Source organism: Equus asinus, chromosome 20 (genome assembly GCF_041296235.1).
Source record: "Equus asinus isolate D_3611 breed Donkey chromosome 20, EquAss-T2T_v2, whole genome shotgun sequence".
Classification (NCBI taxonomy): domain Eukaryota; kingdom Metazoa; phylum Chordata; class Mammalia; order Perissodactyla; family Equidae; genus Equus; species Equus asinus.
Window position 1 is genome coordinate 97,656,583 of NC_091809.1, and position 27,684 is coordinate 97,684,266.

Below are 27,684 nucleotides of genomic sequence, written 5' to 3' on the forward strand. Positions count from 1 at the left end.
AATATTCCAGGCACAAAAGAGTACATACTGTATAATTCCATGATACAAAGTCCAAAACAGGCGAAATTAAGCTAGGGTGGTCAAAGTCAATGTAGTGGTGAGCTCTGGAAGTTATTGATTGGGAAGGGGCACAAGGGACCTTCTTGGGGTGATGGAAGGGTTCTGTATCTTGCTTGCGGTAACTGTTACTAGCATTTTGACATCCACATTTGTTAAAACTTCGTCTAATAATACACTTAAAAGGGGTGCATTTTATTGTATGTGGTTACTACTAGGGAATGAGAATGCAAACAGAAATGGAATGGGCAGGGCGGGGTGCAGCGGGGAGTAGAAGCTTTTACTTTTTATTTTACATACCTTTGTACTGCTTACATCTTTGCATATGATGTGGTAAAAATTTTGCATTTTTAATGAAATTTGCACGATATTTCACTGTTTTTCAACTGATTAAAAAAAAAATCACACACATTATCATTGCAGCAAAACAGAAAGCCAAGAAACAGTTCCTTATAAGAGACATAACAAGAAAATCTGATCATAGAAAAATAAAGAATTGCGTATCAGATCTTAAGAGAAACCATCTTTTTCTAAGCTTTAAAAGAGAGAAGAAATCTTGATTTGAAGTCTAGTGTGTGTTTCATCACACAATAGATAAACTATGTGAAGTCAATGTCAGACATATAGAGGCTTTTTCAAATAAGAAGCTAATAGATAAATGGGCAAAGACACAAACAAATTATACAAGAAAAAATGCAACAGTAAAAATTAGAACTCAAACTTCCCTGGAAATCATAACTTTATTATGTATCACTTTATATCAATTAGCAAATTCATTTACAACTTTTTTCCTAACTATAAAATAATGGCTACTGTAGAAAATTTATAAAATATTAAGAAAATAACTCAATATTTGGGTCTCCTTCCCATTGTTTTTTCTATTATTTTACCAATGAAAATCAGGACAAGACTTATACTATATTTTTTCTTCACATAAATTATAGTATAAGCAACTTCCTGTTTCATTAATGTATTTCTAAAATCATTTTTTTATAGCCTGCATTGATCTCCTTTAAGTCCACTAGAGCAATGAACTATATTTTAACCATCGGCCTTTTTAGGACAATCACAGCATGTCACTATTATAAATCACATCTTGATAATTATCTCTGTATAAAGATCTTTATGGTTCTTATACATTTCCTTAGTAAAACTCCCCGGAGGAATACTTACCGAGTTAAAGGATAAGGCTAGGCTACTGACAAAGAATACCAAACCGTACTCTAGAAAGCTATACCAACTGTATTCCCTGAAGAGTGCTCTCAGCAGCACTGAAGTTTTAACATTCCTTTTCCATACTATAGAATATATCACACGTTCAGCAAAGAAAATCCAGACAGGGAAAAGAAAAAAACAAAAATCATTAAAATCGTCGAGGGATGTTTATTCAACTTGAGTCCTTTTCTCCCTATGCATATATAATTAAATCTGTATTGTATTCTATGTTCAGTTTTATAATCTGCTTTCCTCCCCTATTTAATGAGCATTTCTTCCTTACCAAAGTCTCTTTAAAATTAGTTTTAATTAATTTTAATGATGTGGACCATTATTTCATCCATCTTCATTATTGATCACATAGGCTATTTCCAAAATTTTGTTATTGTAAGTAACGATGTCACAAAATTTTGTATATAAATCTTTGCACATACAGCTAATATTCCTTGAAAAATAACTCCTGGGTCAAAGTTTATGAAATTTCAGGCTTAATTCAGCTTGCCGATTTCCAATATCAGTAGCGGTGTGAGTATCCATAGCCTCATACCTTTACCTACTTTTTGATAGGTAACCTTTTACGGATCTTTGTCACTTGACAGTCTAAAACTGTCTTATTTTATTTTGCCTTTTTTCCGTTTTTGCTCTTCAGTGAGAGAACTTAAAATGTTTGTTTTTTAATTGTTGCTCATCCTGTTGCCATTTTTCTTTTAATATAAAAGAATCATTTTTATCATCAGCAAATTTTTAAAGATATATTCAATTCTGATGTGCCTGTACTATAACCTATTAAATTACTGACTTGGGTTACAACTTTTTTGAAAAGCATCTATGTACACCAGATTATTCTGCCTCTTATTTCTAGCTGAGACTCCCATCAAGTCTTCCCTTGTTTCTAAAGTCTCCTGCATCCATAATCACACACGCATATATATATGTGTGTGTGTGTATATACATATATATGTGTGTATATATATATATATGTGTGTGTGTGTGTATATATATATGTGTGTGTGTGTATATATATATATGTGTGTGTATATATATATATGTGTGTGTATATATATATATGTGTGTGTGTATATATATATGTGTGTGTGTGTATATATATATATGTATATCTCCTTTCCATCCTCCATGAGGAAAAAAAAACAGTATGTTATTCCTGCCCAGCTTTTAATCCTTCAGTTTGTGCTGTAGATTCGATCTCCTCCCACCTTCTCAAGGTCCCTGCCAGACAGTCCCTTCCCTAGTATATCTCCTGTCACACTAGCTCTTTTTCCTCAGCATATAAACAAGAAACCTTTAAATTTAAAAACACTCACGTGCAGCCTCAACTTTTACCTTCCTTCTTTCTCCTCCATCAATATTTTTCTTGAGCTGCTATTCAGTGTAATCTGGCTTCTTTTCCCATCCATTCCACTAAGTCTGTTCTGTGTAACCTATTCATGGCCAAATCCAATCTTACACTTTCACCCTTAGATCCTTAAGCAATCTAAGACACGTCACCCTGCTCAACACTCAACCATTCCCGAAGCTCTCTTCTCTTGACTTCTTCAATATCTAACACAACTGTGTCTCTAGTTCTCTTCTCTCGTCTTGTTCCTTTTCTTCCTCCTGCCCTCTTTCCAAGGGCAGCCTTCCAGAGGTCCATCTTGAGCCATGTTGTACTCCTCCACATGGGGAAGCCTCACCAATACAAACTATCTTCAACAATCATCTATCACTTTAGATTCCCAAATCTCTCTCTCCACCCAAATCTCTTTCCTACACTATCCTTCTGGGTATAAATAGGGATAACACATGGCTTCACATAGCTGCCCCTGAAGCATCTCAAACTCAGTAAGTACAGAACGGAATTTACTATAACATTAAGTTGAATGCATAATGACTTACAACGTGAATCAAAAGGCCTAAAAATATTAATTCATTTTTGAGCTAATAATCTAAAGTCAAGAGAAATAAGAAAACAAAATAAAAACTCTGGAGGAAAATATTAATTACAGCATTATTTAATATAACCAAAAAAACACACAAAAACTGAAGAGGACTCCTCCTTCCAGGAAGATGAAGTAGACATACTTTCTCCCTTCCTCCTGCTAAGCAAAAGTTAAATTCGTTTACATTATATATAAAGAAACATAATAAGAGCCTGAAAGCTGGAGAAAAGGCATACAGGCTAACATTTTGGAACCCAAGGAATGACACCATGGTGAATTCCCTGGGTTGTCTTTTTACCTCAGAATTGGAGCTGAAAAACCCTGCAACCCAGAAATGCCAACAGGAGCAAACTAAAAGAACCCCAACAAGGGCTGGCCCCGTGGCCGAGTGGTTGAGTTTGCGCGCTCCGCTGCAGGTGGCCCAGTGTTTCGTTGGTTCGAATCCTGGGCGCGGACATGGCACTGCTCGTCAGACCACGCTGGGGCAGCGTCCCACGTGCCACAACTAGAAGAACCCACAACGAAGAATACACAACTATGTACCGGGGGGCTTTGGGGAGAAAAAGGAAAAAAAAAAAAAAAATCTTTAAAAAAAAAAAAAGAACCCCAACAAAGCATGCTCTCTCTAGCCCAGGGTCCAGAAAAGGGAAAACTTTTTGACAGTAACTCTTCTACTCGAGTCAAACACCACAGAAAAAACTGTGGCCCCACCCAAACGTGCACCAGCAAAGACCCAGGAACCTAGAATTCTACAATCTCAAGGCTATAAAGAGGCAGCCCAACCCCCTGTTGGGATGGTGTCAGAGAAGGCCAAGCAGGGAGCCAGGATTTTCATTCCCACCAGCCAATAATGAACCTCTCTCCCTCAAAAGTGCCAATGGAGATCATGTGGGGAACCTAGACTTCTACCCCCATCCAGCAGTAATAAGGAATGACCCCTACACCTCAGGTTTCAATGGAGGCTGAGTGGCAAGTCTGAACATCTACCTCCACCCAGCAGGAATGAGGCAGCACCTCCACCTCCTTTCTCCTGCCAAAGCAGTATCAAAGAGGCAGCTGAAACAGGTGGTTTGTGTAAGATCCAGAGCCTTAGAACAAAATATGAAAATGTGTAGGTTTCAACAGAAAATCCGAGAATCAGGAAGATCTCAAACAGAATGAGAAAAAAGCAATCGACAGACACCAACATCAAGATGACAGAGATGTGAGAATCATCTGATGAAGACATTAAAGCAGTCTTGATAAAATATTCAAGCACGCTTGAAATAAATGAAGAGAAAGAACACCTCAGCAAAAAAATCAAAGTCTCAGCAGACAACTATGTTATAAAGAACCAAAGGGGAACTTAAAACTGAAAAACACAATAACCAAAATAAAAAGTTCAGAGGATGGTCTCAGCAGAGAATGGAAGGGAAGAAAAAATAATCAATGGATTGGAAGGGGGAACAACAGAAACTACCCAGTCTGAAAAACAAAGAAACAGAATGATAAAAAAAAAAAAGAACAGAGCCACAAGCCCCTGTGGGACTGTAACAAGAGATCTAAGATTCCTCTGATCACAATACCAGAAAGAGGACCGAGAGTGGGGCTGAAAAAGTACTTGAAGAAATAATAGGTGAAAACTTCCCAAATTTGGCAAGACATAAATCCATACATTCAAGAAGCTGAGCAAATCCTAAAAAAGGAAAAAAATCAAAGAAATCCATACCTAGACACATCAGAATTTAGCTTCTAAAAAATCAAGACAAAGAAAAACACCCTGAAGGCAGCCAAAGAAAAACAACACCTTACCTACAGGGGAAAAACAACTTGAACGACAGCAGGTTTCTCATCAGAAACCATGGAGATCAGAAGTGGCACAATTTTTCAGGTGCTGAACAGAAAGAACGATCAACCCCAAATCCTATATCCAGAAAAAAAGCCTTCAGGAATGAAGGTAAAGCCAATATAAGAGAATTTGTCACCAGCAGCCTGACTCTAAAAGAATGGCTAAAGAAGTTCTCTAAACAGAAAGCAAACAAGAAACAAGTATCCTCAGGAAGGAAGGAAGAACACGGCAAAAATATGGATAAATACAACAGGCCTTCCTTCTGCTAAGTCTTCTAAAGTATGGCTGATGGTTGAAACAAAAATTATAATTCTGTCTAATGTGGTTCTATTTGTATGTAGAGGAAATCTTTAAAATAATTATATTACAAACAGGGGAGAGAAAAGGGACATAAAGGGAGGTAAAGGTTTTACACTTTACTCAAACTGCTAAAATAACGTATCAGTCAACTATGATAGCAGACGGAGACGGTAAAAGTACTCGTGAGATTGTAGCTTTATTGTGGGTGCTCTATGTGTAAAAAGCTAAAATCCCACAAGTACTATTACCATCTCCATTATATTGATGAGGAAATTAAGGCTCAGAGTCATGCAAGTATGTGCATACTAGTCAGTGAATGAAACTCAACCCCACAGTCACCTCATTTTTTTTTCACTGCATTAAAAAGGGGTTCTTGGCATTAGAACTTCAAAAATGTGGATGAGGAAAAAAGTTTTTTTCACTAACCTCTAACTGAAATTTAGTATTTCCTCCAAGAAACCACTGTAGTAGTACCTGCGACTGTCACCAACAGAAATCACAGATATTTCACAATGGTTGTCCCAGATAAATCACAATAGCATTTACACTCAACACGAGTTAAAAAGACTTTTTTTGGTAATATTGTGATAACTGTAAATGTAATTGGTTTCCTTTATAAACCTATGTATTTTATTTTATACATTTAAAAAACAGTATTCTGAGGAGTCCAGAGGCTGCACAAGACTGCCAGAGTCTTCACACAAAAAAGGCTGAAGAAGCCCTGCACGTAGGACATTTCCCAAATTCTGTCTATTACCCAAATCTCAATGGATCACAGCCTCCACCTGCCACCAGAATGGGAAGAATGGTTCTGCTTTTGAGAAGACACCAGACAAAGAAAACTGACAACATTAAACCACGCCATAAGCAAAACACATTTTCAAGTTCTCAAAAGTTAATACCACGTGAGTCCAGTCCTCAGATGACATTCAGATCCACCCAAAATCACCAAGGGACTCCACAATTTACACCAGGAGTTAATTTGTATCCCCAAAAAAGGAGATAATTCAAACCTCTAAACTCAAGAACAAGAGCATTGATTCCACCTTCCCCCACCTTCCACCTCTTACCCACCCCACCCCACCCACTTCCTCTTAAACACACACAATCTATAAATCTGAAGATGCCCTTAAGTCATGTTTTCAATCAATGTCTTTATTGAGGGAATTAGCAACATCTAAGTGTACATACTTTCACATTGAACAACACAGAATTCCTTTTCTCTCTCCCACCTTACCTCTCCAAAAACCAGAACTACCCAAATAAAGGCAACGCTTTTAGACGAACAACCATCAACAGCGTTTTTTCTAATCCCATGATCATTCAAACCAGGAAATAAGATTCCTTTCATTCACAAGGCCACCAAAATGGTAGTACATTTTTAAAACAAATAAAGAATTCTACCAAAAAGAACACACTCTTGATGAAAATGTTCTCAGTCCAAAAGTTATCCATTTTATAAATGAGTGAATTTCATGAGCAAACATGTCAACAGTATATAGCAGAGAGAAAGTCTAGTATGCGATACTCTAGATTTTCTTTTAATCCTTACTCACGCCTTGCTAAAACCACATTACGTGAGCATTATTTTGTATACCTACAAATAGCATTAAGAATTTCGTGCTGGGAAAAGTTAAAGGTATCACTTCTTCATACAGGAAATTTAAGCCAAAATTATTCATCAGTTCCTGTAACCAGCAAGATGAAATGCGATACTCTGCTTTGGAGAAATCTTCAGAAAATGTGTACCGTATTTTAAAAGCAAATCACAACACACCTCTATACACACATTCACACAAAACAGTTTTGCTCACAAACTCAAACTGTTTACTGTAATAAGAATTGTACTCAAGTTTTATTTGTTGTTTGAACAGACAGGGAAAAAAAATAGTTTCCCACCCTGAAGGAAAACCCCTAAAGAACACACTTGCGTCTTGTCAACCAAGTCATGATACCCTGAACACCAAATGAAAAGCTAAGTTTCCATTTGACTACATATTTAAGTCAATTCAGAGTACATTCTTGTTCTTAATTAACTATAAAATATCTCAGAAAATGTTATGAAGAAAAAATATTAAGAATATGTATATCTACTTCACAATTTAAGAAATAAAACATTAGCAATGATTCTAGACCCTTACACGTCCCTCGACAATCATACGCACCCCTCCTCACCCCAATAAGTAATCAATATGTAAATTTGTTTGTCATTCTCACACATGTATACAACAGCGATATTCGTAGAATGGATACCTCAGTCTCATTTTAAGCTACATTTTAGAGAGAGGATGCCATTACAAATCTTTGGCCCCATGCTAGCTTTCATCAGCGCATCATTAGCAGTTTTAGTAGAAATTTATCAAGCCATCAAGTGCGCTTCAGATGGAACCTGCTCTGAGATTCCTCCTCTTCTCCTCCCCTATTCGGGGCACCTCCCAGATTCATACTGGAAACAGTCACATAAGAGAATTTCATTCATTAAATGAGTATATATCACTCTTTTCAGAAAACTTCCCTCTCGTAAATGTTGGCATTTTTGTTCCAATTTAACATTCACAGTCCCATAGTAAGAAAACCACTACGTTTTAGGAGTCAGGAAAACCAACGTAAATCACAGCTTCACTGTTTACTTGCTATAGGACCTTGGACAAATTACTTCTTCCCAAGCCTCCATTCCCTCTTCTATAGAATAGAAAGAACGACGACGACAACATCACACCACCTTCCCATCATAAAGGGTTGTTACGGGTATAAAAGGAAACCATGTACACAAAAGTTTTCTGAAAACTAAAGTACTACACAAATGTAAAACATCACAAAAGGTAAATGCTAGTTATTATAAAAAATCTTAATGAAGATTTATTTTAAAAGTTAAAATGTGGCCAATGAATTTTTTATAATTGATTAAACAACCTAATGCTTTTACTTCAGAACTTAAAAGTATTGACAATGTTGAAACAACACTTGACTTTCAGTTTGTTTATAATGAAAAACCTTCTACAACTAAATAATTTGCTCTAAATTCCATAATGAATCATGATTCTCACTTCCTCAGAAATTATGATATAATGATTAGAAACTCTGTGAAACCCTCCAAAAGAAAGTATACATAAATCATGTTTTTAAAGGTAATAAACACTATTGGACTGAATTGGTTTTTTTCTTCTCTTTTTTGTTTTAAGCAATTTAGAAAACTCCAAGGAATGACAGGATTTATTTATTGACTGTTGTGGGAATGAGTCGCCCACCCCCACCGCCAGTCCACCACAAGAGAAAAATACCACTTTGTCTTCCAGCTTAGGAAGAGGCATTATCCAGGTGTGAAGGATGTCATGGTCCCAGTCAAAGCAAGGGCGGTTCTATTACAAGCCAAAGCAATGAGCCATTTATATATTGTACAGGAAGAAGTATGAAGACAACTTTTCAAAAACCGTAGGGGAAGAAAGGGCAAACCAGACAACACTCTAATTAAAAACTCATAAACTCGTGTGTCACAAAACTTTAGAATCTGAAAGGACCTTAGATATAATCTATTTCAGCCCTTTCATTTTATAGATGAAGAAACCAAGACCAAGAAAGTATAGGTCCTTTTAATGAATAAAGTAAATGTAGCAACTAGGAGCTTTTGCCCCTAAAGAAAATACGAGTTCGATGCAAGCATTTTAAAAAACCATTCTTCTCACGAAATGCAAATTGGAGACAGCAAGTCTAACGAGAAAGAGAGAAGGAAACCAGGCAACAAGGAATGGGAGAAGGGAGAGGAGCTAAAGAAAGCGATACACCACCAACGGTTCAAAAAGGACTAGTCACTAACTGGCTCCAGTAGCTCTACCCACAAGATATTTATTAATTACAAAGGGAACAGCAGTAACTGTTGAGGGGTTAACTAAGTGATCAGATTTCACACCATCAGTAATGGGAAAAACAGACATGTGCCTCCTTAACATGATGTACTGGAGAAAGACTTTTCTTGTGTGATGTTTCTGCCAAAACAACACAATTTGATTCTAATGATAAGAAAACATCAGACAATCCAAAGAATGAGATATTTTACAAATATGTTAAGATTAAAAAGGCGTGAAAAATAAGTGCAACATGCAATCCTGGACTGGATCGTGGACCAAAAATATTTTTTTCCTTTTGTTATAAAGGACATGATTGGAACAACTGGTGAATTTAAGTAATGTAGGTTAGATACCAGTATTATAATTTCCTGATTTTGATACCTGTACTAAGGTTATATAAAAGACTCTCCTTTGTTCTTCAGGAAATAAACACTAAAAGGGTATCACTTCCACAACTCACTCTCAAAAGGCTCAGAAAAAAAAATGTACAAGATACTATGTAAGCACATGGGAGTGGCACCTAGTGCAATCTGGATATTCCCTGAGGAAGGGCTTGCTGGAGATGAACTCTGAGTCACAAGCAGAAAGATGACTAAGGATTAGTCAGATAAAAAGACATACTTGGTAAAGGACACAGCTTCAGAAGAGTCATGGAGGTACACTACACACGGATTGTGACTAAGTGTGATCAGACCACTTTTCTCCAGACATAATACACTGTGTGACGGCAGGAATTCCAAATAGGTGTGGAGAAGGTGTCTGGGATTGCCCGGCTGGGCAGAGCAGCGTGTGTTCGAGTAATGGGAAATGGATCTCCGGGAGGCAGGAGGAGGCAGACCAGGAGGCAAAAGGACGCTTGAACCAACTTCACTCCCTACTCAATCCCAGCTCTCCCACTTTCAAGTGAATGGCAAGTGCTTCATAAACCTAACCATTTTTTAAAAAGAAAGAAAAACTTAAAGACTTCATTTTTAAGGTAACTCATTAAATAAATAGTGTCTTCTTTGCGCAAGGTAGTATGGTGTAGTCCTTAGGCGCCTGTAATCAGAAAATACAGATTCAAGTCCCTTCTCAGCCATTATTGTGGGATCTTGAGCAACTTACTTAACCTCTGAGCCTCAGCTTCCACATCTGTAAAAAAGAAATAGTAAATTGTAAAGATTAAATAACGCGATGCTTGTAACACACAATGTTGACGTCTAACACACAGAAAATGCTCAATATAAATAAGTCATTATTGATTCAAAACAGCCTTCATAGGCCCCCGTTCCTTATTTAAAAAACAAAACAAAAGCAGAAACCCTTAGTATTATAATTCAGTTATTGTATAGGATAGAAAATATGAAAGCCACCTTATCAAAAACGCAAACTCAAGTCTACCTACAAGTTCTATACAAGCTTTATAAACACAATATTATGACTTTTCATCTTAGAATTCTACTGAAATTAACACAAACTCAAGGTTAAAATAAGAAATTAGAAGACAGTTCATTATCCAGACACCAACTACTTATTTGGGGACATTATTTAAGTTTGGTGCCTTCTTCAATGTTAACCACTTAACTTGTCTCATATGATATTTCAAAACTGCAACTTTAACTCACAAGAAAAAATTACAAATATGACAAGGCTTTAAATCTATTACTGATAATCCATTTTAGCATCATTCTAAATAAATAGCTATTGATAGTCATAAAAGTAAAGTCATTAATTAGTAGGATCCATTTTAAGTAATAAAATATAGAATATTACAAGAGGTTCCATTAAAAAAAAAAAGGAATGTGGGGTATTTTGTGACAGGCCAGTAAGACAGCTGGAACAAAGCTGTTGGAGCAACAGCTGTGTACCATGTACCGCTCATCTAAAACCACAAACTAAAGTAACCCATGTCAGACAACTTCATTTGACAGATCAGCTCAGGCAATGGCTCCTTCCTGAAACAGTCTGCTGCAAAGAAAGCTAACTAAATATATAATCTGCAATTTGAGGAAGGAGGAAAAAAAATAAACATCACCCTGTGTCTTCAAATGTAAAATTAAGAACTGAGAATCACAATCTAACATTAGAACAGAAATCAAAGTTTTCCATAATATTTTAACACCTGCTGCTATTATGATCACAGAACCTACCAGACTTCATAATGGTAAAGAAATAATCCCAAGATCCAACATTTCTGAAGATTCAATTGCTAATATGAAACCTCACTAATTCCTACTCCATTCTTAATTTTCAACTAAATGAAAAGTGCTTTACCATAAAACACTGCGGTGGTTAAAAGAAATTTTTAACATTAAGTAACTGGATAATTAAAAAGTAGCTAATTCAAACCAAGCTGTTTGAACTTCCATGGAAACATCTGAAAATAATAAATTCATGTAGTACTCAATTAAGCTGCTATAAGCATTTATTTAAATGTCTGCAAGTCATTAAATTATCACAGACCCACACCTTTGTTTTATATTTTATCTCCAATTTTTTCATTCCAAAAACCCACAAACCCTTCCCAAACCTTAAAATCACTCCTTTCTCAGTTTAAGATACATGGCTGTGAGCTTGTGCACAAGTATATACACACAAGGCAAATTTCCCTACCTTATTTAACTGACATCTTAATTTCAGAGGCCAAAGGGACAAAAATTACAAATTTAATAGTCATCTATCTTTTCCACAAGATTTCTGAAACTTTAATGTCATATCTCTCACAAATCTTCCTTTGCAGTTTGACTCGACTACTTGCTTACTATTCTTTCCCTTTCAGCTAACAAACTGCTGACTGTTGTAATCTCAACCACATGTCATCATTTAACCAAAAACAAGGCATTAAGAGAAAACCCACCAGGAAATAAGACAAAAGTAATAAATCTTTAAAACTTTTTACTCTCAGGCTGTTTTACATTTCCTGAGTCAGAATTTCCAGAAAGAAATTAAAACAGGACTATATTCTCCAAAGACTATTTTGAGTAAAACTGAATACTATGGATCAACTGCTAAAACGTCTAAAACTAAAGACTCAAGTGTGCACATGCCACACATAGATAATCTTTTAATTACAGAGAAACTCGGAAATCCAAAATGAACAGTTCAGCTCACTGTCCTCTTCAGTAACGAGCTGCTATGGAACCACAACAGATACAACTCATCTTTCTTAAGACCGCTTTTTCTCCAACTATTTACTATGCCCTGTTCAAGACCTAATACTAGTAAATAATAAATATTAACAAACATTTTGCTATATGCTTACTTCTGTGTAACGTTAAGTATTCCTGGTTTATGACTGTCAAAATGTAAATACGAAGAATAAAATGCACAAATACAACTAAGGAACAGACATTCCGGCAAAACATTCTAAATCTATAAAATCCTCTACTAAAATACTCCCTGTTTTACTTGTAAACATTATAGTGTTTATAGGGTTTAAAATAATAATGCCAAAGTGAATCAGACACAGGACGGTTATCTTGTCCAAAGCCACAGTCATATAGTAGCTGAACCGAGATCTAAATAAATGTCCTGACTCACAAGGATTCTCTACATTACTTCAAGCTGACTTTTTCAGATGAGCAGTACAAATTTTTCCAGGTCTAGAACATCTTTTTAAAAAACAAAGCAGCTGTGATGTTTAACTTTATAGACAAAGTTACAACTATGACAAATGCAACCACAAAGGATAACTTCCTCAGAAACAACAACTATTTTAAAAATAATTTCTACTTTTATACTCTCAATGAAGAGGAAATAAAGCAATAAAAGCAAACTTAATGAAGCCTGCACAAATAAAGGTTAAAAACAAAGAATATAAAACATAAAAAGGATAAAAACAAATTTATCTAGATTATTTCACAAATACACAATCAAATTATACAATAAATGTGAATGGGCTATATCCCTTTACTAAAAGACAGAGACTCTCAAATTTGACTTCTAAAGATCACATTACATACTATTTACAAAAGCTTACTACCAAATGCCAAAAAAAAAAGTGAAATACAAAAGAAGTAAATGCATGCAAACAAAAAGCAGCACTGGCAACAATTAATATGACAGGATGAAATTCAAGATAAAACTCCACACAAGACTGATACTATTTAATTATAAGAGAAACAAAGATTTAATCATCATAACATTTTATATATCAAACAATATAACATCAAAATAAAGCAAAATTAGAAATGAAAAAATTAAAACAGTCTTCATGGGAGATTATAAACATATTTCAGAGTTTCACAGATTAAACAAGCAAGAATAAAAAGGATGTAAAGATTTGAATAATACATCAACAAATTCCATTTTAATAGGTATGTGTAAAACTTTGCAACTTATAAGCTACAAATAAATAGTCATTCTTCTCTCATGTTCTTGGAATATTTACAAAAATCAATGGTATGTTTGGCCATTAAAAAGTCTTAATGTTCCAAAACACAGAGAATCACAGTCACATTCTTTGACCATAGCCCAAGAAAGCTAGAAATCTACAAAAGGATCCACTCAACCTTTCTGCAAATTTAAATTACTTAAAAATCAAGGAGATATCCAAACTGAAATTAAAATTATCTGAGAATTAATAAAAAGTACAAGATTTCATAGCAAAGGAAAGAATGAAAAATCAGTCTTACAATGCCTTTCCAAAAGTCATCAAGGATACTACAGACTTTGTGATGACAGTAACATAAGAAAACATTCTGGAAAACCTCTCACTAGAATTCCTTCAAAAATATAAATTACAGCAGATAAATTACCTAAAGTACTACTGTGAGAAATAGATGGCCATCTCATTAAAAAAAAAAAGAGAGAAAGCACAACTAAAGTTTATATATGAAATCATGAAAAAGACATCTATACACAAAACAATATGAAATAACCACACTTCAGATCACACACACACACACACACACACACACACACTGAAGAAAGGACTCCTTTTGCTTCTAGGCCATTCCAGTTTCTATATGTACAGCAAGAAAAACCTTTACCTTGCTCTGCATTTTACAGCTTCTCACACACACACTCACTGCATGCCCAGCCTCTTCCACTTGCCTCAGTGCAGAAAGCTTAGACTTAAGGATTAAAATAAACTTGAAAACTATCCCTTTTAACTATCTCTAATTCTCCAAAATTATACCTCTCAGCCAAAAACCCAAACTGGGCTGAATGTCTTAGCAGATTTAATAGAATTTCACATTTATTAAAATCCTGCTACTAATACTCCAAAAAGTGAAGCTCCCTGGCATCAACTTGCCCCTCAACATCAAACAAAAAAAGGGGAATCTCAGGGTCCCAAGGTAAGTCTGAGGGATGGCCAGTTCTTTACTTCCAACACCAAGAACAGCCAAGATCAACTCTTCATGGGAGGACAAATTTAAAAAACACATTCTGCCACAGAAGGACAAACCTCTCCCCTGGAAGGAACTGTTTAATTAAACAGTACCAAGCCTTAGAAAATAACAGCTTTGTGGCCTTAAAACAAGACAAGAGGGGCCAGCCCCGTGGCTGAGTGGTGAAGTGTGCGCGCTCTGCTTCGGTGGCCCAGGGTTTCACCGGTTCAGATCCTGGGCGTGGACCTAGCACCACTCATCAAGCTGTGCTGAGGTGGCATCCCACATGCCACAACTAGAAGGACTTACAACTAGAATATACAACTATGTACTGGGGGGCTTTGAGGAGAAGGAAAAAAAAGATCGGCAACAGATGTTAGCCCAGGTGCCAATCTTAAAAAAAAAGACAAGAATATTACCACTGATTAATATCAGACTGAGCTATCAATGGCATTAAATCTGTTTGAGACAATAATTAGATTTGATATCCAGAAAATTTAATCAGTGATACAGAAGGCAAATTTGACAAATTCTTTCTTATCCTTTTCACTGATTAACTTAAGACAATATTGTATAAAGAGTTCAGAGAATCAATGCACAAATAATAGGTATTTCAGAAAATAACTGAGAAAATGAATATGAAAATGGAGAAGAAAACCTCCCCAGACTGGAGAGTGTTTGTCATCATTTCCCAGGGAAAACCACTGAACAGAGAAACACTTCCAGTCATGTCCTGATAAATGTTTCCATTTCCAACGATAAGAGAAGGCTACAAGCACACAAGGAGAAAACAAGTTATTCCTGCAGAATAGAAACTTGAGACCAGTCAGATAAAAGTAGAGACATGGAAGATAAAGCAGTACCTCCACTGTTTTCATACAAAAAATGTGGGGACCCAAAAATTTTATACCCAGCCAAATCATCACTTATCATGCAAAAGTAAATATAATCTTAGATATCTTTTCAATAAAATACCTAAAAGTGTTCTCTAAATCACAATTCAAAATAAAAACCAGCTGTAGTTTAGGACTGCTTGTAAGCACTGAAACCAATCAGAATGACAGAAATAGCAAATAAAAGTAATAACCCTCCATGAGAAAGGGATTAATACCACTGAGTATTATTAACTATCATAATCATAACAAAAAAGAAGGTGAACGACAAAACACAATCTTTTAAAAGCATTGTAATCACCTACACCTTCAGTTGCTTCAAATAAGGATGTCAAATTTACACAAGGGATACAGGTGGAAACAGAGCAAATCAAACTATTAAATTTCTCATTTTCCATAACCGGACATAAAACACTATTATTCTGATTTTCTAACAAACATGTTTAAGAATAGGAACAATTTTTAGGTAAATCTGAGTAGCAAAAAAAAAAAGAGAATCTTCCTTTGAAATCACCACAGAACACAGAAGAAAAAAAAATACATCTATATAGCAAAAGACAAGATGAGTGCAAAGAGAGGTCATTATGCTAAAGATCATGGCCAAAATCTGAACTGGCCTAACCTACAGTTAGCAACATTTCCCTCAGAAAACATATGCCTACAAAATTAAGCAGAAATTTTCTCCTTAAACAGAGAGAAAGTTGGTCCCCTTTTCTGCCTCAACTTGGTTCTTATAGGCTGAATTTCATTCAGTGTCTAGTGATTATGAAGACCAGATCTTGTTAGCATACCTGAGTAAAACAAACTCTGCTTATCAACATTACCCAAAGCAAGGTCAGAGATGTTAACTTTGATCACTTAGTGAAGGTGATGTCAGCCAGGTTAATAACCCTGTAGTTATTATTTTCCCCTTGATAATTAATATCATCTTATGGGCAGATACTTTGAGGCTGGTAACATTCGGCTACTCTCAAACTTTCACCCACTAGTTTTAACATTCATTTATGATTCTTTCTTGCATCAGCTGTTTTGATTGCCAAATAGTAATTTTCTAATTCTACCACTTACTCTAGATTTATTAGTTGGAATTCCACCTTAAGGAAGAACTTCCCATCCACCTTCATTTATTTATTTATCACCATGGATTCATAGATTCTTACCTTACTTATGGGCAATAATCAATTTACTATCATAATTTATTTCAATGATCACAACATGGTCCCAGGGTTAGCCAGTGGGAGTTCCTCCAGGTTGGCTGTGTCTCTCTTGACATGCCACCATCATTTCGTTTTTAAGCATTTCCTCCAAGCTCATCTCCTATTTTTCCCTGTCCCAGCCCAGCCCCGGCAGTCATTTCTCCAAGGTTCCTTTTAGTAAAGAATGGTCTTTAGAAACCAAGACCTGTCACTAGGTGTTCTCATTGCTAATGGGGTATCGTTGTTTCTATGCTCTCTCAGCAGATGGAGCTGGAAAAAGGATGTATAGATGTGTATATGTATATTCACACATATCGATTTCTATATCTATATACTTTTTAAACCATGAGCTCATGCCAGTATCTTCAGTTCTAATCAATCATCAAAGTTCATTCTAGCTCTCCCCCTTTCCACATTTATAACTCCCCTCTCCAACACTGAGAAACTTGGCTCCCATTTTCCACAATGTATTTACTTATTAGCTTAATCCTAGTGTAAAAAATTGTTTCAAAATTGTAAACGCATGCCTCCGTGACCAAAAAAAAAAAAAAAAAAATGCCTATTAACCAGAGTTCAATGTTTGTTTCGAGTTCTTTTTGTCTTTATCCTGAGGACATAGTCCAAATACCAGGTTCAAGTGTTACTTAAATTTGTTTTTTCCTTTCCCCCTTCAGTGTAGTTATATTATGCATCTGAAATATGGTTCAGTTCATTTGTTTGTTTGTATTCACCTTAGGGTGGTTTTTTTTCTTCATTACTTGATTTTATCAGTGTTTGCTATTTATATACCTGAGTTTGTGAAACATTAACAAGGTTCCAAAAGTCAGAAAGGTATTCTCAGAAGGCTCACCACCCCCATTCCCTCCCACCTCATACCTACTCACCCCTTATGGATAACCAATAATCTCATTAATCTCTGATCTATCCTTCCTGTGCCATTTTTCCCCCAATAAGCAAATATATATGTATTTTCTTATTTCCCCTTATTTCTTACACCAATAGTAGTATATTATACATACAGTAGCTACTTTGGCATTTTGCTTTTTTCACTGAACAATATATCCTGAAAAGCACTCCACATCAATTCATAGAAACGTTTCTTATTTTTTTCATAGCTGCATAACGCTCCATTGGGTGAATGTACCATATTTTATTCAACCCCTTCTCCCATCCTGTAGGTTGTTTTCTAATTTTTTAAATTACAAACAATGCTGTGACCTCAAGCATGTGAATTTTCATACTGCTGAAAGCGTATCTTCAAGGTAAATTCCTCGATTTGGGATTACTGAGTCAAAAGGTAAGCACCCGTAATCAAATCAAAATCCATCTTATGTCTCCTGATATAATGCACTGAAAAGAACACATCATTTCTGTGTTATTCCTGCCCCAAAAACGCATAACCTGAATCTAACCATGAAGAAACAAACTCAAATTGAGGGAACACTACAAATAACTAACTTGAACTCCAAAAACGTCAATGTCATAAAACACACAGACTAAAGAACTATTCCAAATTTAAGAAGACATGGAAACAACGCATTGCATAATCTGAGATTTTCTTTTGTTATAAAGGGCATTACTGCAACAAATAGCAAAATCTGAAAAACTTCTGCATATCAGATTAGTAGTATATCAACGTTAATTTTTTATTTTGGTTGTATACTACATGTATGGAAGCAAATACCCTTGTTTTTAAGAAATGTACACGGAGGTATTTAAAAATAAGGTATTTACATTGTCTTCAACTTACAATCAAATGATTCAGAAAAAAATGGAGGGAAGGATAAAGCAAATATGGTAAAATGTTAGCATTTGGGAAATCTGGATAAAGTTTAAAAAAAAAGCAACACTGGATGTCATTTTTATATTTATATCCATACGTCTCATACTCAACATTTACTTCCTTGTATACAAAGCTCTTTCTCCTACAAAAAACATCACCATATGCAGTGACGAGGTAAGTTAATTGGCAATATTAAACTACTAATAATATACAAATAATTCCTGCAACTATAATACTTTTAATTAAACTATGATTTAATGCCATTTAATGCTATGTAACCAACAAACGTCACATGGCTTTTATAAAACATTAAAAATAAAATCTAATTTACAAGACAACGAAGAACTCAGTCTAATTATGTCTCCAATAGCACAATTTTAGACAACTGATGTTTCTTTGCTTCTTTCAGAAGCACACAGAAAACTGTGAATAAATATATAAGTCTTTGTCTTTTTCATAAAAGCCTGGCACATATTTTTCCTTGTGAAATAGAAATAAATCAAAGGCCTAGCAAGGACATTAAACTGTTTCAATTCCAAACACAGACTCAGCAACTCTACCCAAAGCAATTCAAGATCAAGGCCTTTCAGGAAGATTCAATGACGATTAACCACACACGGTCTACAAGCAGAGAGAAAGTCTACTCATTATCACTTTTCAGTAAGGAGCGCACAGGAGAACTAACACCCTAAAGACACTTCTATTTTTTCTCAGCAAAAAAAGGGAATAAATGTTCATGTGGCATCACAAAATCTGTTTCAATTTTATGAGATCAATTTTAATCTGAAAAAAATCCTTTAAAAGACTGTTTTAACAAAGTCTCTTTCCGTCCCCCCAGCCACTTTTAAAGCCACCAAATTATTTTCCTAACTGAATTAAACAGACTACTTTCATTTCAAACTTAGGACAGACCTATGACATTTCAGCAATACAGACGAATTTCATCCCATCTCAGTAGGTAGCAGCCTGTCATCACTTTGTCTTCTAATGGTATTATACCCAGGAAAAGCAGGATTCTAGACAGAAGGGTTCCCACCACGCTCCCGCAACTTCCCCATCCCAACACAGACAGACAGATGCGCACAATTACGCGCACACGCATACACACACACATAGGTTGGAGCACATGAGTTCTAAGAAATCCTAGGACAGAATCTCCTTCTGCTTCTCCTCTGACAAAAGCTGTCACCCTCTATAAGAAAGTGTGCTTCCTTGAGTGTCTGGCATTTTTATCTGGGAATTGCCAGTGGAACCTTTTCAACTGCTACCGAAATGAGGAAATCTCTAGTATGCACCACCACTGGGAGAGGTGCCTTATTATTCAATGCTAAGATTTTATTTGTAAATCACTCTGAAAATGTAAAACAATAATTTGCACACTAAAAATAAGTCTACGGTATACTTGCAAATTCACAGATAAGAGTTATTTTTAGTGATAACTGATTGCAGGAAGAGTCTTCAAGATTGGCAACAGAACAGCAATTCAAGAATCTAAACTCACAACCTTCACACATGGATCAATTAACTATTAACACAAATACATGAGTCCTGAAATCTCTTCCAGGATCTCTGCCCCCAGGAAAAGGCAACAAAAATGCAGTCGGCAAGAGACAAACTCTAGATAAAAAGCAATGTTTGCGTCAGGTCCAGACGAACAGCTTGTAAGACCGACTAAAACTCAACACAGGAGAAAGCAACCGCCCCCCACACAGCTCACACCCTGACAAAGTGCTGAACAAAAAGTGAGGATGCCGACAGAGGAGAAGCTGGGAAATCGCTCTCTTTAATTTTGTAAAACATGTACGCTGTCTTCTCAGAGTTGCCAGATAAAGCAGTAACCCAAACCCAAGCATTACTCCATTATTTCCTAAAATCAACTCCCAACTAATAAAAAGCAGTTTCCCCAACTCAAAATGGGATCAACAGTCAGTACCTAAATACCACAGCTAAGTGAGGAGCAGAGTATGAGGGTGGCGTGGGAAGGTGGGGTGTTGAAGATTTCAAATAACAGACCAGACTACGTGTCAAGGAAAAATGAATAAACGACAAAGTTTGTTTTGGAGGAACAAGATACAGAAGTAACAGCAGCAAAGAAAACCAGGTAACAATTGTCATTTACTTCCTCTGTAGACCACACTGTGCTGAATGATTTGCATCTACTCTTTTGTTTACTCCAAAAACCCTAAGAGTACTATTACTAGTCTCCCTTTTCATATGGGGAACCTGAGGCTTGGAGAACCTAAGAAACCTGACCAAAAACACACAGCTAGTTAACTGAGTAAGAAAGAATCTAGAATTTCAAAGATGCAGAGATTTGTTCACCCAAACCCAACATTTTATGGAGAAGAAACTAAAGCCCCGAAGAGATTAAGGGATGCCGAGATTCCCCGGCGTCACCTGAGCAGGGAGACCTGGAACTCAGATATCCAATGCTTTCTCCATTTTACTTTGTACAATGTTAAGATCATTTCCTAACTAGGGTTTACTCATCACTCAGGTGTCCTATTTACCAATAGAGCTTAAAACATTTTTCAAAAAACTATGAACAACAGAAACAAGGAGGTCAGGTATATACACATACTCTTAATAACATAATACTTTACATTTTTATCACAGACATTTTATGATCTGCTTTATTCATTTTTAAAGAGGAAAAGACACCTCAATTAAGTAATTATTGACTTTAACTTCCTAAATTAAATTATTTCCAAAATTTCCTAATTTTGCAGCTCTTCCTAGGCACAGAAGGTAACAAACAAATCTAAGGTTAAAGAAAGTCAGGGCTAAAGGCAAAGTTGTTTTTAAGTTCTCCACTCCCAAATTTGTTTATTGTATTTTTTCTGCTCAAGATTAAATAAGAGAAAAATATGTATTGAACACTATGAAAACAGTGTCTTATTTCAGTAGTCTTAAAAAATAAATAAACCAATTTGTGCCATCCTGACCTCCTAGAGAACTGACTTCCGCCTGTTAAGATTATTACTGTTCTGCTGTCTCCTCTCCCTGCAATTACTGCTAGACAATCACAGCAGAATGAATTTTAATTTCCCAGGAGTCAGACAATAAATAGCAGCTCTATTAAGTGAACACGATAAATAGTCACTTTAGCTCCACAATCTAAGATTAATATACTAACAATAATAACATCTGTAGCCTTACTATGCACTAGGCATTGTTCCAAGCCCTTGATATATGTTAACTCATTTAATTTTCACAACAACAGTGAGTGGAACTTTGTATTTCCCCAGTTTACAGATGGGGAAAATTGAGGTACTGAGAAGTTAGGTACCGAGAAGTTAGGTAATTTGCCTACGATTATATATGCAGCAAGGGGCCAAGCTGAGGCTCCATCCAGGTGGTCCGGCTCCTACCTCTCCAGAACGTGTACTCAGAGTCCAAGCCTAGGTTCCTCCCCTTCACTGGCCCCAACTCACCCGCCCATCCCAGTCCCCTCCTTGCCTGCCTTCTCTCTCCAAGCCAGTATATGACTCCCTCACACTCATGTAAGATCCGTCCTCTCTCCCCACCACCAAGCCTTACAGTCCTTTCACCAATCCTTCCCAAACTGACGTCTCCCCGATTCTGAATTCCCTTTGTATTTAAATGTTACAAAACTGTACATGTACAAACTTATAATAATTGCCATCATTAACTAAGAACATATTACGTGACAGATACAGTGATAAGAACGTTTCCATTATTTAAAAGATTATAAAGAACGTGTGATCAGATCCATTTCACCGATGAGAAAACTGAGGCTCAGAGAAGCTGAATATTTTGGCAGTATTCTCACAGCCAATAAATGACAGGGCAAGACAGGCGCTTAAGGCTGTGTAACTCAAAGCTCACACTTTCTCCATATATAAATATGTGTCATATGCATATAGGCCTCCCTTACTTCTTTTATATAATCTAGAGCACCCAGGTATAGCACTATCCATAAAGGAGATATTTCTTTAACAAATAAATTCTAGAAAATCATTAGGAAGACTGCAATTACCATTATCTTAATGGTTTCTAATACTATTTCCCAAAAACAAAAGGTTCCAATACCTGAATTAAAAACTTACAGATTCAAATACATTCAGATGGTCCCTCTCTCAAAAAACTAAAGAAACATTTGTGGTTTAAACCCTTCAGGTAACACTTTATTAATAGTGAAACCCAAGATTATTCTCTCCTCACCACCACCACCACCCCCACCCCCAGCCACTACAGTCCCCAAAGAAAGGGTTAGCTATAAATTGTTTTGCTTTGCCATCAGTTAAAGTCTCTCTCGGCCCTAGGGAAACAGCAACATGACAGCATCCTGACTCTGCAGCCTGCTAAACTTAAACCGATCTCACCTCTTAGTGTGATTTTTTGTTAACCCACTAATGAGCAGACTGTAAATGCTCATTACATAAACACCTTCTCTTCCTGGATACAAAGGTTGTAGCAGCAGTTTATAATCCCTTGAAATATTATAACAGCAATTATCGCTCACTTCGTCAATGCGAAAGGTAACAATCACATTTATGCTACAGTGCTCTGTATTTTAATGTCACTATAAACGTGAAGTGAAATGAAAGAAGCTATGCGAGGACCCCAATTGATAACAAATGGGTGAAACGGAAACCAGAAATAAATATTTCACCAAACCGTCTTAACAGTACTCTTGATATACTAAGAATATCTTTGTTACCTTTTATAAACGGGTACCTTTCGTTCTCTCCCAGCATATGCCACACCTTGGGCGGACAAAAGCAGAGAAATATCTAGGTTTCTCTTTCTAAAACCCCCCCCAAAAAAGGCCAACAAATCCTCTTACCAAGAGCAAATCCTAAGAACGAAGAATTCCACCCCCCTTTTCTTTACCACAAACCACGACTTTTCGCCTCGAGCACCCAGACAGGGTTGGGAGCCGGGGAGGGGGTGGCTGGCACAGACACGGAACGCACGACTCGGTCGGTCCTCTCCCAGCCTGGCCCATCCCAAACTTCACCTTGGCACGGCGAGAAGCAGGAAGGCACCAGGAATTCCTAGGAAATGGTCTCCCCCCTATCGGAAAACACTCTTAACTTCCTCGAAGCCACCATTTCCCTGGGGCATTATCACACACTCCCACCCGGACATATTACCTAAGAGATTACTTAAAAGAAAAGCACAAACACACACAAAGAGAACCACACTGCTTGAAGCGACCAGCTCGGGCTCGGCGCGCGCGGAGAAGCCCGGAGACCACGCGCAGCCGCGGCCAACTTGCCCCCGGGATCGCACCAACGGTGCCGGGGCGGCTGGAAAAGCAGCGCGCGGGGCTCCAGCCCCACGCCCGGGCCCTCGGGGCAGGAAGCCCGGCGCGGCGGCGCTGCCTCTCCCGGAGGGCTCGGCCCCGGCCGAAGCGATAAGGTGGATCGGCGCTTCCCACCCTGCCAGCTCCGCCCTCCCGGACACATTCCTGAGAAGCCCGACTCCCGGGACGCCGAGCGGGGCGCCGGGCAGGCAGCAGCGCGGCGCCGCGGCCGCAGGGCAGGAGGGAGAGCCGGCCCCGCGCCCCCCGCCCGCCCCCTGCCCGCGCGGCGCCTCCGGGGCGGGGTCGCGGCGGCCGCCCCGCCACAGGTAGCGCGAGCCCCCGCCCGCCGCCGCTCCGGCGCCCCCGGCAGGCCCGCTCCAGGCACCTGGATGAACTGGATGGTGAGCGCCGACTTGCCCACGCCGCCGCCGCCGACCACCACGAGCCGGTACTTCTCCTGGCCGGAGCCGTCCCGCCAGCCGGCCGCGGCCATGGGGACGCCGCCGAGCCCAGCCCGGCCACGCCGAGCCGCCGCCCGCCCTAGGCCCGGCTCCGGGGACGTGTGCGGCCGGCGGGCTGCGGGCGAGCGGCCGGGCGGGGGTCCCGGGCGCCGGGAGCTGCCGGGAGGGCCGGTCCGTGCGGCAGCGCGGCGCCCGGGCTGGCCGAGCGGCGCCCCAGGCGCGGGGAAGCGGGCGGTCGGCAGGGGCCAGGGGCGCAGCGGCCGGGGGCGCACTCCTCCGCACGGCTCCGCAGCGCCTGCCCAACGCAGCCTCCAGCGCCGCTACAAATGGCCGTCTGGGGGCCGGGCTGCGAGGCTGGGGTGCTGCATATGCATGAGGGGGCGGGCCGGGGCGGGGCCGCCGGGCCCGGGGCTGAGACTCCGGAGCTGACCCAGGGCTCAGCCCCCCCCCCACGATGTGCCCCTCCAGTCCCTTGACTGTGCACGTGTGTGTGGGTGTGTGTGTGAGAAAGTGTGGGAGTGGGTGTCAAGTGGGAGTGGGAAAAAGACGGCAGACAGTGTGTGACCATAATTGTGTATGTCAGGGATTGTCAGGGATTTTGTGGATGAAAAATACAGCATGTGAAGGCGTGTGGAAAAAATAGAGCTGTTGTCATCTTAACTCAATGTGTAGGAGAGTAAATATCCTGTTTTTAAGCGTACAGATGGTGACCAGGATTGTGTGAAAAGCAGTATGTGACAGTGATTGAGGTTTAGAGCGGTATCACAGTAATTGTGTGTGATGGGCTTGCGGTGGTGACGGCGTGTTAGGAATGTGACAGAGACTGAGCATGGAGAATAAGTCACAGTAATTGAGCGCGTGCGTGGCCAAGATTGGATGTGACAGATTTTGTGTGTCAGGAGAGTGCTTTAGTGGCTGTGTTTATGTGTGAGAAATATGTGGTAATTGTATATGAGGAGCGTGAGAGATTAGTTGTACTTATTTACACGCTACATACCAGGCCCTGTGCTTGATACCAGAGCACAAAATAATGTCCCTACCTTCAGGGAACTTAGAGTCCAATACGGGAAACAGCGAGGACAATAGGCACGATAATAAGGTCTGTAATACTAAGCACCGTGTGTCGTATGTGCCCGTAGGAGAAGCACTCACCCTGGAGCTGGGTGGTCAGGGAAGGCTTCCTAAAAGACCTGAAGAATAAATAGTATAGACAGATGAATAATTGGCAGAAAAGTATTCCAGGGAAAGGAAACAACATATGCAAAACTCAGTGCTGAGAAAGAAAGAATTGTGTCACATAATGTTGAATGTACTGGGGGAGTTTGCATGCCAGGGATTGTGAATGAAAAGTGATTATCTATGTGTATGGCAGCTCAACCAAATGAGCAGGAATTGAAGTTCCATGTAGAGGCCATGTAAGGGAGCAGATAAGGCCATGGACTCCGGAGCCAGCCTGTCTGGATTCAAACCCCAGCTCTTCCACTAAGGGTGGGATGTCAGAAACTTAGCTCCTGTGCCTCAGTTTTCTCTTCTCTAAAACAAACACAGTAAGACTACTTACCTTACAGGGTTTTTCAGTAAGAATCAAATGAATTCATACATATAAAGCATACAAAACAGTGCCTGGCATGTCATAAGCATTTATGCCGGTTTTGGAACATGACTGCAAGTTCTTGGACAAAACTTAATGACTCTCTTGGAACCAGTAGGATGAAGCCAAAGAGATCCTGCCTAACTAGAAGAGGCCATGCAGCTTCCACCTGTTCTCTTGGGATGCCCACTCTGGGAGAAAGGAAGTACAAAGTACGAAGTTTGGCTCCCCTGAGACTGCCGTGCTAGAGAGGCCACATGGAAGCATGCCGGTCAAAGGTCCAGCTCAGCTCCTAGCCGACTGCCAGCCTCAACTGCCAGCCCTGTGAGACATCTTGGATGCTCAGCTCCCGGAGCCTTCAGGTGACTGCAGCCCCTGCTGGCATCTGACTGCAACTGCATGGGCGACCCCAAGCAATAGCTGCCCAACCCAGCCCTTCCTGACCCCCAAAATCATGAGCAAAGTAAAGCAGTAAACTGGTTGTGCTTTTTAGACCTTTTATTTGGGAGTAATTCCAATGTATAAAGTATAAAGAATACCCATACACATTTACCGAAATTCAACTATTGTGAGCATTTTACCTCATTTCCTTTATCATTCTCCTCTCACTATCTGTTTCTCTCGCTCTCTTTCATATATACATATGACATATATTCACATAAGTTTATATACAATTCATATATAGAGATGAATTTTTTGAACCATTTAAGGGTAAGCTACAGACATTATGGCCCTTGATCCCTAAGTGCTTCAGTGTGTATTTCCCAAGCATAGGGATATTATCTCACTTAACCACAGCAGAGTTATCAACTTCAGTAAATTTAACACTGATACGAATATTCTAACCTCCCATTCATCTTCCAGTTTTGTCAGTTGACTCTGTAATGTGCTTTAGAGCATTTTTTTTTCCCGTCTAATACAGGATCCAGTGTAGGGTCAGGCATTGCATTTAGTTGTCAAATCTCTTTAGCTTTTTTTAGGTGGTACAAGCACCCATTTTTTGGAGGGGGGATATTTGTTACACAGCAGTCGTAGCCAGAAAAGCCTCAATGACAGCTTCGTTATCAATGTGAAGAGAAGGAGAAAAAGAAGAGAGAGAAAAAGAGGAAACCAATGTCAAGGAAGAGCTGAGCAAAGTCCAGTTATGCTTCCCACAAATGCCTCTCAGTGTCTGCCTAACCCTGAACTTTCCCATAATCCTTCAGGACCAAGAAGATGACCAAAGTGTCTTCCTTACACTCCTTCTTTTCCAGATTACAATCCAAATCTTTTCTCTCCTTTCAAGAAGATATGGTAATCAGAAAAGCTGAACAAATTTCAAAAATACCCAAAAGAAAGAAAGTTATTGCCTGAACCAAAAACCTAGCTATGCCACCACAACTATTTAGACTGGAGGAATCAGGTATTGGTCCCAAAACAACTGCAGTGAACTTCTTAGTATTCTGTGACTCTGCATCTGGCGGAGAAGAACTCAGAGGTTCTGATCCTGATGATAGTATGACCAGCAAAAAAAAAAATGAAGAAGAAGAAGAGGAAGTAATAAATAGAAGCTGGTGAGTATGTGTGTGTCCGGTGACTAGAGTTTTCAGGGAGAAACCTATTTTCACCAGAACCTTTCAATAACCTATTTGCTGAGCTTCTTCTCTGCCTGAGTCCTGACCAAGATTTTCTTTCCTTCCTACTCTGCACCACTATAATCTCTGTGTGCAGGACAATTCCAACACTGAAACCAAGCAAGCAAACCCATCCTGTAGAAACCATGTTGGTTGCCTCCTGGGCATCCATTTCTCCTTCCTTTTAAATGGTATCTACAAATTTCCCCTCTGTAGTTTGGGAGTGACTGATACCCACTCCCAGATCCAGGGGTTCACTCTAATTCACTTAGGGTTATCAATCTCCACTGGCCGCAGTAATTAGCTGAAGGATGGGCATATGACCTCAGTCAGGCCAATGAGGAACAGATTCAATGTAGAATCAAAACTGCAATGAAATAC

General features: G+C 38.7%; 1 protein-coding gene across 2 annotated transcripts in view; it reads right to left on the bottom strand.

Annotated features, from left to right (window-relative positions):
* The window catches only part of RRAS2 (RAS related 2), a 70,265-nt gene extending 45,832 nt beyond the window's left edge, over window positions 1-24,433 (bottom strand). The window contains exon 1 of one of the 2 annotated variants that reach the window (XM_044752050.2): window positions 24,024-24,433. In XM_044752050.2, the coding sequence (XP_044607985.1) occupies window positions 24,024-24,131 (108 nt within the window). In that variant the 5' untranslated portion in view covers window positions 24,132-24,433. Of the gene's footprint in view, window positions 1-23,523; window positions 23,867-24,023 lie in introns of those variants that run through there. The other variant, XM_044752051.2, reaches the window with a different exon arrangement.
* Window positions 24,434-27,684: the final 3,251 nt, after the last annotated feature.